The sequence below is a fragment of the Cynara cardunculus genome (assembly GCF_001531365.2).
Source record: "Cynara cardunculus var. scolymus isolate 2C chromosome LG 9, CcrdV1, whole genome shotgun sequence".
In the NCBI taxonomy this organism is placed as follows: Eukaryota; Viridiplantae; Streptophyta; class Magnoliopsida; order Asterales; family Asteraceae; genus Cynara; species Cynara cardunculus.
In genome coordinates this window covers 5863738-5877667 of record NC_037536.1, presented here as the reverse complement: position 1 = coordinate 5877667, position 13930 = coordinate 5863738, and the positions used below count along the sequence as shown (strand labels likewise).

At 35.9% G+C, this 13930-nt stretch overlaps 1 protein-coding gene across 1 annotated transcript; it reads left to right on the top strand.

Moving 5' to 3' along the window:
- The first annotated feature begins 8891 nt into the window (after window positions 1–8891).
- Window positions 8892–13598, top strand: LOC112517699 (probable disease resistance protein At4g27220). Its single transcript, XM_025125085.1, has 3 exons — window positions 8892–11723; window positions 11851–12624; window positions 13122–13598. The coding sequence occupies exons 1-3, from the start codon at window positions 8892–8894 to the stop codon at window positions 13173–13175; spliced, it is 3660 nt and encodes a 1219-aa protein (XP_024980853.1). The 3' UTR covers window positions 13176–13598.
- The last annotated feature ends 332 nt before the right edge of the window (window positions 13599–13930 follow it).

Sequence of the window (13930 nt, the reverse complement as noted above, 5' to 3'; positions counted from 1 at the left end):
TAAGGGTCCCTTTACACCCAACACTGTGCATTTCAAACCTGAGTTAGGAGTTATATTCCTTGACTATGAAGGTGAAGTCAGATTTCAGAGAATGTCAGAGCTGTCTCTCTGTCCAATGGATCACTTGATTTATCTCTTGCAATGGATAGAAGACAGCATGCCTGGAAAAGTCGTCGATCTGAAGATTCGAAGAGAGCTCCTGCATCGAAGACAACTTGGTGAAAATGTACCTGTGTACATAGATCTAAGTATCTTAGATTAAGTCTCTTGGTATCAACAATCCACTTTTCCTTGTAATTCTTTTCTATATCTTCTTTCATTAATTGTTTTTACACTTCTAATTCTGAACATGTACTGTAATACTTGTATTATTTCCATTGTTAAATAAGATGCGTATTCCATGTGCTTCACTGAAAAAGATCCCTGAAAAAAGTAATAGGGACACAAGTCTATGAGTTCTAATGTTACTTTTATCATTCACTGACAATCTATAAGTCAATGAATAAGCTTTCAGTTTTAGTTTCCGTACTTGTAATTTTCTTAGATATAACATAAGAAAACCCTCAAGCTGAGACTGACCAAACTGAAAAAGAACCCAAAATAGTAAAAAGGGACATGTACTTTATATRTTKHTTTTCCTTACTTTTATTTGATAAGATAACTTTCTTTATGTTATCTTGTTATCATCAAATAGGGGGAGATTGTTGATCCTCTGTCTCATTGATTTGATGATAATCCCTTTTTCCTTTCGATGTATTTTAGTTTCTGTATTTTCAGTTCCAGCGATCAATACACTGAGCATGTTCAGTGATCGCTGAAGAACTCGCTTTGTAAAATCATTCAGAGACAACAATACTTCAAGAAAACAACACTCACACCAAAGATGCTTCAGCAAACGTTGAAGACTGAAACTGAAGATTAGAGACTGGCGCGTACGTGATCTGAAGCGGTATTCAGTGATTACAAGCCTGTCTAGCTATGTGTGAAGACTGCTCTAGCTTCAGCGAATGATGATGAGACCTTCAGGTCATTCCAGCATTCAGCGATCAAAGGAAGCTTGCTTAGCACGATTGTTGTTGTTTTTTCCTTGCACACACAAAAGGACAAACCCATACCTTTACCAAAGATAGTACGGTACGGAGCCGATTAGTCGACTTTTTGTCCACCATCTTTAGGTAAGGATGTCTGTTCATAAATAGTGCTTTTGTACTATTTACTGTAACAAAGGACAAGCCTTCCTCTTAAGGCTTGACACGCACTTTATACCCTACCATATTGCATTAAATGGTCATTTAATGCACTGGGTATTTATAGAAGTGTTTCTTCTCTATGCAGAGTGCGCGCATCACTCTCCTCCGTTATTCTTACTTTAAGCTTCTTTCAGTTTAAAGTAAAAGACTTTCTTTTAGCAATCTCTTTTCTTGTAATTGCTAACCTCTGTGTGTATCTTAAGATTGTTTAGATAGGTTTTCTCTTACCTTATCTTTTCGCAAACAATCTTGTAAAATCTGTATTGATCTTCTTTATCAATATATATTTTAAATTTGAAAACTTTGTGTTTGTTTTCATCCCCCCTTCTACAAACTGTTTAGTATTCTTGTAGACCCTTTTGGGACCAACAACTAGGTTTGCAGTGTGTACAGATGTAGAGAGGGAAGGTTATTGCTTACGCTTCCAGATAGTTAAAAGATCACGAGAAACAGTACCTGACTCATGACATGGAGCTTCTAGCTGTTTTTTTTGCATTGAAAATTTGGAGGCATTATTTATTGGGAACCAAATGTCAGATTTTTACTGATCATAAAAGTCTTCAACATTTGTTAAATCAGAAAGAACTTAATATGCAGCAAAGATGGTGGATTGAATTGGTGAACGACTATGACTATGAAATCCTTTATCACCCTCGGAAGGCAAACATGGTGGCTGACGCGCTTAGTCTTTGGTTTTGTTGTTTGATTCTTCTTTTCTTTTTTTAGGAAAGGAGGATATGATCGATTGTGGTTTCATGGTGAACAGATCTTTATGATTTGTCTCGTTCCTCTCCTTATCGAGATCCCATTGTGTTTTCTTTCTCGGTTCTTGGTGTTTTTTAGATATGGTATTCTGTTTCTATATGATTCGTTTGGGGTTTTTTTATCTATGTGTTTTGCATATCTGATCATCGCTTGAACTTGTTGTTTTTCTGCCTCTTGTTATTGATCTATGTTTCTTTATAGATCTGTTGTTGTCGGATTGTGCCTTGCTTGAATAGGTTGTTTGTTGTTCTTGTTATCGATTTGTGTTTTCTCTACAGATCTATTGTTGTTTGTTTGTGCTTGGCATGATCTTTGGGTTGTATCCACAATTTTTTGTGGTCCCCTTGTGTGACCTTGAAACTGTTGATTCGTGGTTTCTGCTAGATATCTGTGGTGGTTTATGTCAAGATCTGTGTCCTATTCCAGATCTAGCCCTTTTTTTCTCTTTTGAATATGTTGCTTCTGTTAATAGATATCTGTTGTAGTGTTAGTTAAGATCTGTGTCCTATTCCAGATCTGGCATTTTTTTTTTGCTTTGTTATTTCTTTTGCTTTCTTTTTGGTTCCTTGAGTCAAGATCTGTGTCCTTTCTAGATTTGGCATTAGTTGTTGTTTTTATCTATTATATCTGTTTGTTCAGGTGATTCTTGGATCGATAATGCCTTCTGTTGCTCGCTATTTTTTTTAACAAAAGTTAAAAAAAAAACTTTGGTTGTTGTGGTTCCTCTATTCCAGGTATCTTTCTTTTATTTTTTTCCTCTTAAGCATTTTATTGTGGATTATGTGGTAAGTTTGTTGCTTCTTTTCTTTACTGCTTGGTTCTGTGATTGTTATCTGTTGTTCTTTGTTTTTTATCTGCTCTTTCTTGTTGGAATTTGAAAAGTTGGCTTGACCTAGCACGTTTAAGTGTTTTTGGAATCCTTCCTTTAAGTTTTTCAATTCCTTTTGTGTTCTTAATGTTCTATGGATCCTTCACCGGTTAAACCTACAAGTCCAATGGAATCCAAAGTCATGTAATTAGACTTTGGAGATCCATTGTATTTGCATCCAAGTGATACTAGTGGAGGCTCTGTTTTATCCTTTAAATTGAGTGGTACTGAGAACTATAAGGTTTGGTCTTGTGCTATGATATTAGCTTTGGAAACCAAAAATAAAGTTGGTTTCATTGATGGTTCCTGTCCTCGTCCCGAAAATGACCTTGTCTTAAAGACAATGGGATCGTTGCAATTATGTGGTTCTCTCATGGATCCAAAGTTCCATGACTGAGGACTTATTTTTAGGACAGGTGTTGTCTAAGCAAGCTTCTCAAGTTTGGGAAGAGTTAAAGGAAACTTACGATAATGTTGATGGCTCTGTGACCTTTAATTTGTATCAAAAAATCAACTCTTTAAGCCAAAATAATGCATATGTTTCTGAATATTATCACAAATTAAACTCTCTTTGGAAACAGTTTGATGCCCTTATAAAACTTCCTTCCTGTTCAGCATCTAATGATTTTTTGGAACACAACATCTAATCATCTTATGGGGTTAGATGATGTGTATCAACCCATTAGGAGTAATATTTTGACCAGAGACCCTCTTCCTTCTGTCAAAACTGCCTTTTCTCTTGTTTCAAGAGAAGAGTCTCATAGAGGGGTGAACTCAAATCAAAATCGCTTTAAAAATCAAAAATTTTCTTTTTTGAGCAAAAGTGTTGATAATAAAAGAAGGTTAGAAAAAGGTCCCACTACTTTGATTTGCAAACATTGTGGAAATACGGGGCACATTATTGAACGTTGTTTTAAATTGATAGGTTTTCCTAAAGAATTTCAAAACAGACCCAGGCCTCCAAATCAATGTTTTAAATCTCAAAATCCTAATTTCAAACCTACTGCTGGGAATGTCTCTACTTCTGAATATTTTCCTTCAAAGTCATCATTTGCCTTTTCAGAAGAACAGGTTGCAAAAAATTTGAGCCTCATTGATCAAAAACCTTTCCCTGATGGAGCCACTGCCAATATGGCAGGTATGTTTCAGACAACTCAACTAGGTTGGATAATTGATTCCGAAGCTAACCAACATATGAATTCAAGTAGTTTAAATCTTGATAATATTGGTGATGTTTCTTATTTAAACCTAAGAGTTAATCATCCTAATGGGACTAAGGGGCTGTTTACCAAACACTTACCTGGTAAGCGCTTGTCGGTAAAATTTAACACTATCATTTACTTATCGGGTAAGATTTTAGTCCACCAAAACTGTATCGTATGCAACAATTTACCTGATAAGTGCTTACCATGGTAAGAGTCATCGCCCTCACTTACCGGATAAGACTTTTGGTCCTTGTCTCGCTATTACCAGGTAAGATTCTTGGTCCTTACCATATTCATCTGGTAAGGTAATGTGACTTGATGTTCACTTACTCGAGTAAGCGTTTGGTAAACGGCCCCTAAGGCTAAAATAAATAAATTTGGGAATTTCAAATTATCTAATAATGTCACTCTATTTGATGTCCTAGTCGTTCCTGAATTTAATGTCAACCTTCTGTCTGTTCATAAGTTGGCTAGGGACAATAAAGTTTTCATACGATTTGATGAATCTAAATGTTATGTTCAGGATTGTCATCTAAAGAGTGTTGTAGGGACTGGTAGTTAGAATGATGGTTTATACTTCTTTGATCATAATCCTACTAGCAGTATCTCTGTCCTTTCTGTTAATAATGGTATGGTGTGTTCTGTTTCATCCCAATAATGGCATAATCGCCTTGGTCACCCAGCTGATCAAGTGCTTCATGTTTTAAAAGATAAACTTAATGTTAGTAGTGAACAATGTGGTCCTTGTGAGGTTTGTCATAAGGCTAAACAAACGAGGGAAAAATTCACTACTAGCATTCATAAAACCACAAGTCTCGGTGAACTTGTTCATCTTGATGTGTGGGGTCCTTATCGTATTCAGAGTAGTGAAGGTCATAGATATTTTCTAACTGAAGTTGATGATTTTACTCGTGATGTCTAGGTATATTTGTTAAAAGGGAAACATGAGGTTGGTGAATATATTGAGAGTTTTTGCAATCCTCTTTATACTCAGTTTGATAAAGTTGTTAAAACCTTTAGAAGTGATAATGGAACAGAGTTTGTTAATAACAAATTAAGTGAATTTTTTGAGTCTAAAGGAATAATCTGTCAAACCTCATGTACCTATACCCCTCAGCAAAATGGTGTTGTAGAACGTAAACATCGTCATTTGCTCAATGTTGGTAGGGCTCTCATGTTTTAGGGTGGGGTTCCTCTTTATATGTGGAATGAATGCATTTTAACTACTACATACTTAATAAACAGAACGCCTACCTCTATTTTAAATGGTAAGAGACCCTATGACCTTGTGTATGGGTTTCAGCCTGTCCTTACTCATTTGAGAAGTTTTGGTAGTTTATGTTTTGCCTGTATACCTAACATTACTGATAAATTTTTACCCAAATCTGAAAAATGTGTTATGTTAGGTTATGCAAATTCGAAAAAAGGATATAGGCTTTATAGTCTTGACTCCAAGAAAATTATTTTTTCTCGAGATGTGAAGTTTTATGAGAATGTTTTTCCTTTCAAGATGAGTATGGATGAAACTGATCAACTTGATAATAATGATGTTAACAGTCTTAATTTTTTTGATATGGTTCCTAGTTTTTCTAATGATTTTGTTGTTGTGGAACCCGATGATGAGAATACTAATAATGACCCTCCTATTGATGGAAATAATTTTCAGTCTGATTCTAGGTACAATAACCGTAGTGAGCTAGGTAGCCTGCTTAGAGCTGACAATAGGCAGTCGCTAGGCAGCTCTGTTTTACAAAATAGTCAAGGTCCCTCTAATGAAGATGACCTTGACAGAGTTACCAGTTGGCAGCCTTTGGACACCCCTGGAATGGTTGCCAGTAATCCTCGTGATGATGTGCTATAGACTGAAAGGACAGTTATTAATGATAATGAAATGTCTTTGGGTCATACCTCTGAGGGTGTTCAATCCCAACCTCAATCTGTTTGAAGATCTTCTAGACCTATCAATTTTCCTCATAAATATGATGATTTTGTGGTTGAAGGAAAAGTTAAGTATGGTATAGAAAGAGTGGTTAATTATTCTTGTCTTTCCTTTGAAAATGGCTGTTTTGTTTCAGGTTTAAATAAATTTGTTGAACCCAAATGTTTTAAAGAAGCTTGTATTGATCAAAATTGGGTAAAAGCTATGAATGATGAAATGGAGGCTTTGCATAGAAATGGGACTTGGTATGTCACTGAATTACCTAATAATAGAAAAGCAATAGGATGTAATTGGGTTAATAAAAATAAAATATAAATCAACTGGAGAAATTGAAAGGTATAAGGCTAGGTTAGTTGCGAAAGGTTATAGTCAAAGAGAAGGTATCGATTACGAAGAAACTTTCTCTCCATTGGTCAAAATGGTCACTGTTAGATGCATTATAGCTTTGGCTGTTCAATTTAATTGGCCTTTATTTCAACTTGATGTTAATAATGCTTTTCTATATGGTGATTTAGTAGAAGATGTTTATATAACTCTTCCTGAAGGGTATTATAACTCAAATGACAAACGTGTTTGTAAGTTAGTTAAATCATTGTATGGTTTAAAACAAGCCCCACGTCAATGGTATGCCAAACTTTTGTCATGTTTAACTGAAAATGGATTTGTTCGAAGTATAAGTGATTACTCTTTGTTCACCAAATGTGTAAATTTTGTGTTTCTTATATTTCTTGTTTTTGTGGATGACATTGTTATTACTGGAAACAGTTTATTGAAATAAACAAGTTTAAGGAATATTTGAAAAGTAATTTTTTGATCAAGGATCTAGGAAAATTAAAAAAAAAAATTGGGTATTGAAATTTTAGATTGTATTGGTGGTATTTACATGTCTCAAAGAAAGTACTGTCTATAATTGTTAAATGATTTTGGATATTTGAGTTGTAAGCCATCAAATACTCCTATGGATGTAAATTTAATTATAAATGCTTCAAATAATTATAAAGATTCTCTATTGACTGATTGTTCTGGTTTTCAAAGATTAATTGGCAGATTGATATATCTGTTAGCTACTAGATCTGATATAACTTTCTCTCCAAGGCAGTCACATTAAACTCTTGCTCTCAAAATTCTCAGATCTCTTAAACTTTCTCCTAGAAAAGGTATTAGTTTAACAAGGTCATAAAATTTTAATCTTTACGCCTATGTAGATACAGACTGGGGTAAGTGTCTTTCTACTAGACGCTCTATTACTGGTTATTGCTTGTTTCTTGGAAATTCTCTTATATCTTGGAAAAGTAAGAAACAAAATACTGTTTCTAGATCTTCTATTGAGTCAGAGTATAGAGCTATGGCTTCTATATCCTGTGAAATTGTTTGGGTGCTTAAAATTCTTGTTGATCTTGAAATAAGTAATCTTCTTCCAGTTAACTTGTTTTGTGATAATAAGTCTGCAATTCAGATTGCTAATAATCATGTTTTTCACGAACGTACAAAACATATTGAGATAGACATACATTTCATTCGTGAAAAAAATTAATAGAGGTATTTTAAAAGTTGTAGAAGTTCCTTCTTCTGAACAAGTTGTTGATATTTTAACTAAAACTCTTAACATAAATCATCACAATTATTTGTATTCAAAATTAAGAATGCTTAATTTGTTCAAAAGTCAAGATTGAGGGCAGGTGTTGAAATATATATATTTTTCCAATCTTTACTAAATTAGTCTGTTTGTACTTGTTTGTTAATGTGTTTAACAATTCAGGGTAGATTTTGTCATCTTTAGAAAAAATATGTGTTTAACAATTCAGGTTAGATTTTGTCATCTTTGGAAAATAAAGAGCTTTGGAAAGAAGGAGGACTGTGCCTCACTTCTTGGAGAACTTAGAGGGTAGCGGAGTAATAAACTTATTCTTAAAGGGGCAAAGCTGTTAATTGACCATTCATATATAAATGTCTTTTCTCCTTGAAGCCGTATTCATTGAGCTCACTTTTCTTTTTTTTTTTAAATCTTCTTTTGTGCTTTCTTTTGAGTTCTAGCTTAGTCTATTCATATTGTCTAGCTAGTTCATATTTCTTCATACATTTAGGTTTGTATAATATATGCTTGTACAAAACCTAATATGGTCATTTCTACATCTTGTATCTCTTATTCATTTTAAATAAGATATGTTAATGTTTGAGCAATATCATTTCATAACATGATTTCTACACGATTTCAAATTCTTATCCAAATCTAAAATAGTGATTACTTACAAACCCTATACAGGGATCCCAACGTCGATGATAGGATGGGTTAGGAGGATTAGGTTGGTTAGTTGTTTTCTTTGTTATCGAACTTGTACTTATGCTTAAAGAATTTGTACACTTAACTTTTTATTTATAAAAATGAAACACTTTAAAAGATTAAAATATCTCCCACTCAACGGAAGTAGCTAACGGTCTTCACGGTCACGGACCAAAAATGCAACGATAATGAAACTTCGATAACATTCTTTGAAATTTCCAACCATTGATGACAATACTCGAAGTTTGGCCAAAGTCCAGGGACGATCTTTGTAATTTACTCTAAATACTTCAATCATCTTTCTGATATCTGTTCACTCATGTGGTGGTTAAGTCAAAGTCTCCCCTGTACCACGTTCAGCTGTTTGGTGATGAATTCTCCCAGTTAATCGTCTTTCCAAATACCAAATTAAGGTACTCACTTTCACGCCAAAATAACATTCTTGTTCTGTTTCAAATTCAATTCAATCCTTCATTTCTGCCATGATTTCTTAGTTCAGATTTGATTGTTAATTTTCTTCACATTTACAAGGTCACATATTCAAAGTCTGGTTCATTTTGCCCATCAAAAAGAAAAAGAAATAATGATTGGGTTAGTTGCTCTTTTAGATCCTTTAGTGACTGTTACTTTAAAGATTGGAGGATGGTTGGCTGATCCAATTAAAAACCAATATGGGTATCTCTTTAACTATACAACAAACATTAAGAAACTCAGAGATGGAGTCGAGGATCTTGAAAATAGCAGAGCTAGTGTTCAACAATCGGTTGATGCTGCCTTGAGAAATTTACAAGTTATTAAGCCAGATGTTTTGGCATGGATGAACGGAGTAGATGAGTTGAAAAAAGAAGCAGATGAAGTTTTACAGGCTTCTAGTGTTAGAGTTCATAAATGGCTCTGGTGTTTTGGTGGGCGATTTCATGATATTAAATCGCGCTATTCACGGAGTAGGAAGGCTGTGAAGACGATGGAATATGTGCTAGAACTCCAGGAGAAGTACAAGTTCAACAAGGTTTCTGATCCTCCAATGCCAGTGGAAATCACAGATTACATTTATTTCAGTAATTCTGAAGGTTTTGAATCTAGGGTCTCAGTTAGAACTGACATCATGGAATCTCTACAAGATGATGCCATTTGTGTGATTGGAGTATGTGGAATGGGTGGTGTGGGGAAGACAACAATGGCAAAAGAAGTTGGGGTACGAGCTAAGGGGGAGCATCTATTTGACGTAGTTGTCATGGTAGATGTCACTCAAACACCCAACAAAAAAACAATTCAAAGTAGTATTGCGGAACATTTGGGCTTGAAACTACAAGAAGAGAGTTTGTCGGTAAGAGCAGCTCGGATAAGTGCAAGGCTAAAAGCGCTTACAAGGGTGTTGGTTATACTGGACGATATATGGACAAGACTCGACTTGGAGGAACTCGGGGTTCCGCTGGGATCAGATGGACAGCACCACGGTTGCAAAATCTTATTAACTTCAAGAAGTATTAGTGCCTGTAACCAGATGAAAGCTGATAAAATTTTCAAAATAAGAGAAATGCCAGAGAATGAAGCTTGGCTTCTTTTTGAAAGAACAGCAGAAAGATCATTTCACCGAGATCCGAGTCTTCATCAGGTAGCTAGAGATATCGTGGAGAAGTGTGGTGGTTTGCCTCTTGCCATCGTGACCATTGCGAGAGCTCTTGAAAGCGAGAAAGACAAGTCTATGTGGGATGATGCACTTCAGAGACTACGAAGCTATAACCTCGAAGGAGAGTATGCATCTGTGTACTCAAGTCTTGAAGTTACTTACAATTTTTTAGAAAGCGATGAGATGAAACATGTGTTTCTACTATGTTGCTTGTTTCCTGAAAGTCATGATATTTCCATCGAAGATTTGTTAAGACTCGGGTTGGGACTAAGTTTGTTTAAGAAAACAGATGGGGTTAGTGAAGCTAGGATTCGAACACATGCTTTTGTTCAGAAACTTAAGAATCTGAATTTATTGTTGGATGGAGGGGATGAACTGTCTGTAAAACTGCACGATCTAGTGCGTGATTCTGGTCTTAATATTGCATCCACGAACAAACACGTTTTTGTCGTCAAACATGGTGATGGATTGCAGTTTTGGCCATCTGAACTTACTGATGAATGCTGTACTTCCATCTCTCTAAGATGTGACGAAATGTCTGAACTCCCGGATAACCTCAATTGCCCAAAACTCGAGCTTTTGCATTTGGTTGGGGGCAACCAATCATTGGAGTTTCCAACAGGTTTTTATGATGTTATGGCTGAACTCAAAGTAATACTCTTAAGGGGAATGTTAATTAGATCCACTTCTTTATCACTTGAAGTCTCGATCAAACTCCGAAATCTATCATTAGAATATTGCACTTTTGACAAAACCAGCGACTTATCAATGATAGGCAATCTGGTGAAACTGGAAATTCTAAGCTTTGTACACTCCGATGTTAAGGAATTACCCATAGAAATTGGAAATTTAAGTCAACTAAAAGTACTCGATCTCACCGGATGTGGAGATCTGTTTAATATAGCTCCTGGACTTCTGCAACGATTGATCCACTTAGAAGAACTGTACATGACAGGAACCTTAGTCAGTTGGCCAGATGAACAAACCACGACATGCATCAGAGAACTCAATTCATTATCTTTGTTGACTGCCTTAGAGATTGAATTATCTGTTTACGATCTTCTACCACATGACTTCATCTTCAGAAGGCTTAAAAGATTCAAGGTATGTATAGGGTTCTCTACCGAGAGCAAGATGGCTCAAAACACACTGACATTACGGCTTCCAGCTAGTTGGGAAGCTGATGGATTTGAAATTCTGTTCAATAGAACTGAAATCTTGCATTTGCATGGTTGGCGGTTGTTAGCAAATTCTATTCTTAGCAATCCTGAAAGTTCGAATTTCTTGATGTTGAGAAACTTAAAGCTAGAATCTTGCGATATGTGCCATTTGACAGAAATATGTCATGGCCAGTACCATGAAACGGCTGTGGGAGAAATTACAATAGATGAACCGGAAACATCTTGGAAACCTTTGTTTAGGAACCTACATGATCTTGAAATCGTGCGCTGTGTTAATTTAAGAAGTATTTTCTCGCTCAACGCCCCAACAGATTTTCTTAAGCTTGAAAACCTCAAGATTACTGGGTGTGAAATGATGGAAGAAATTTTCTTAAAAAAGAAGAGAGATCAAGATGAAAGATCTGTTGTTGAGATTGAGCTCCCAAATTTAAAATGCTTGATTCTTGAGGATCTCCCACGTCTCACTGGTTTTTCCAAAGATGTTTCCTCACTTGTGCTTCCTCAACTGTTAGAATTTCGGCTTCGTAACCTTCCCAAGTTTCAGGCATTGAATATCGTAGATGAAAATCGATCTTCCGCCAATCACAGTTTGTTCGATCAAAAGGTTCGTCTCTTATTATTATCATCTATTGTGTGGTTCGTACTTGATTTTGGTTCAATTTTTGGCACAATATTTTCTAGCGATGTAAGGAAAACACGATTGATGTTAGTTGGATAATTGAACATTGCAGATTCTTGCAACTACGCAACTAAAGGTTTTATCAATTTCCAAGATGAAAATGAAGGAGATACAGAAACATCTGCTTCCAGTCTCATGTTTTGTCAGTTTAAGGGTTATGTCATTTTGCAAATGTGACGATCTATCAAGTGTTGTACTTTCTGATCTGTTAAGAAAGCCAAAGGGTCTCAAATTACTTCATCTTGAGGATTGTCATTTGGTAGAGATCGTCTTCGAGATACAGAAGCTGCTTACGGAAGGTCTTCCGGTGCTCAACAATTTGAGCGATTTGGAGCTGGAAAGTTTGCCAAAGATGACACATATCTGGAAACACGGCCCCGAAACTTTCGTAGGGTTTCAGAACCTGACGAAACTATCAGTAGCTAGCTGCCATCAGTTAACTTATGTACTCTTGCCTTCAATAGCTACTATTCTAGCTCATCTCCAAGAATTATCCGTAACTGAATGTCAAAGGATGACAGTAATTCTCAAGGAAGGAAGTCAGCATGAGGCCATCCAAGCAACAAATCGAAGTGATCAGCTTGTGTTCCCTCGTCTAAAATCTCTAGAACTCATCGATCTCCCAAGCCTAAGGTGTTTCTGCTCGGAGTTGCATGACTTTATATGGCCGTCGCTTGAGACGGTATGGATTGATTGCTGCAAGGAGATGATGATTTTCACTGCTGGAACTTCAAGCACACCAAAACTAAGGGAAATTTGGATTAATGGAACAAATCATACGATCGAAAGAGACCTTAACACCGAGCTGCAGTGGTTGCAACAACAGGTTTGTTCTACAATTTCTACCTGGTTATTTATATAAAGAACAAAGCTTTTTTTACCATTTATGATACTCATTTACTGGATTGTTTTATATGACATGGGGAGAAATGAAATTATTACTTCTTGATCCCATTTACTTCATACAAAGATCATATATATTCAGCATGTGTGTAACTTAGAAGCCTGCATACTGTATATGTACTGAAATAGAGAATATGAATATGGTAAGCATATATCTTTGCCTAATTACGGAAATACGGACCTAGAGGGGTGGTTAGGTGGCATGTGCCACCGTATTGTTCCTCCGTGGTAAGGTAAAAAAAATTTGGTTCGTAAAAGGTGCAATCGTTTTATGTGGTGCCACCGTATCCAAAAATTCTTGGGTCAGTCACTACGATTATCATGTGTTAGCTTGATTAAAGGTACATCGATTTGTGTCAAATCTCATGCAGACACTGCACTATATTTTTTTTCTCATGAAATCCAATTACTCTTTTGTAGTTGAACGATGGTGATTCCAGTGATTCTACCTTCAGAAGCTCGGTCATAGAATGATTATATATCGTCACAAGTCGGATATGAACATCAAAATCTCTACAGGACAGATTTGTCGGAACACGTCAAAACTTGGTCGGAAAAACTACTACATCAACGGTGATCACCGTAGGCAAACATTACCGAAGGATCACGGACAACCTGTTATGTTACCGGAGGAAAAAATCACCGGAAGGATTTCTAAAGACCTTTTACATAAGAATTTCTGAAGGCATGACGGACAGGCGTCCTCAAGGAAAAACCATCGAGTCAAAAACAGATATCCCAATAGATTGTTAGAACAATCTTTAAGCATACCAATCTTATTATTCCAATTATCAATAGTAAATCATACAATTACAGATATTAATATACACAGTGAAGGGTTACTATCCTTCAAACAAAATCGACACAACTATTCATGAACATGTATGACAGTTAATTAACCGTCATGACCCTTCCTAACTATATTAACAGTTAACGCTATTAACTGTCATACTCTCAATAGAACAGATTGACCATCCTGACTAGCTTACTTTCAACACACCCCCTTAAGCTAGACAGGATTGAACCTTCAAACGATCCCTCATGCCTTTGAAATTTCCACACTGCGGTGCTTTTGTGAAGCAATCAGCCAATTGATCTTTAGTACCACAGAACTCAACTATTACCTCTTCATTTGTGATCAAATCTCTAATAAAGTGATATTTAACTCGGATGTGTTTGCTTTTACCATGAAACACAGGGTTCCTTGTGAGAGCAATGGCAGAATTATT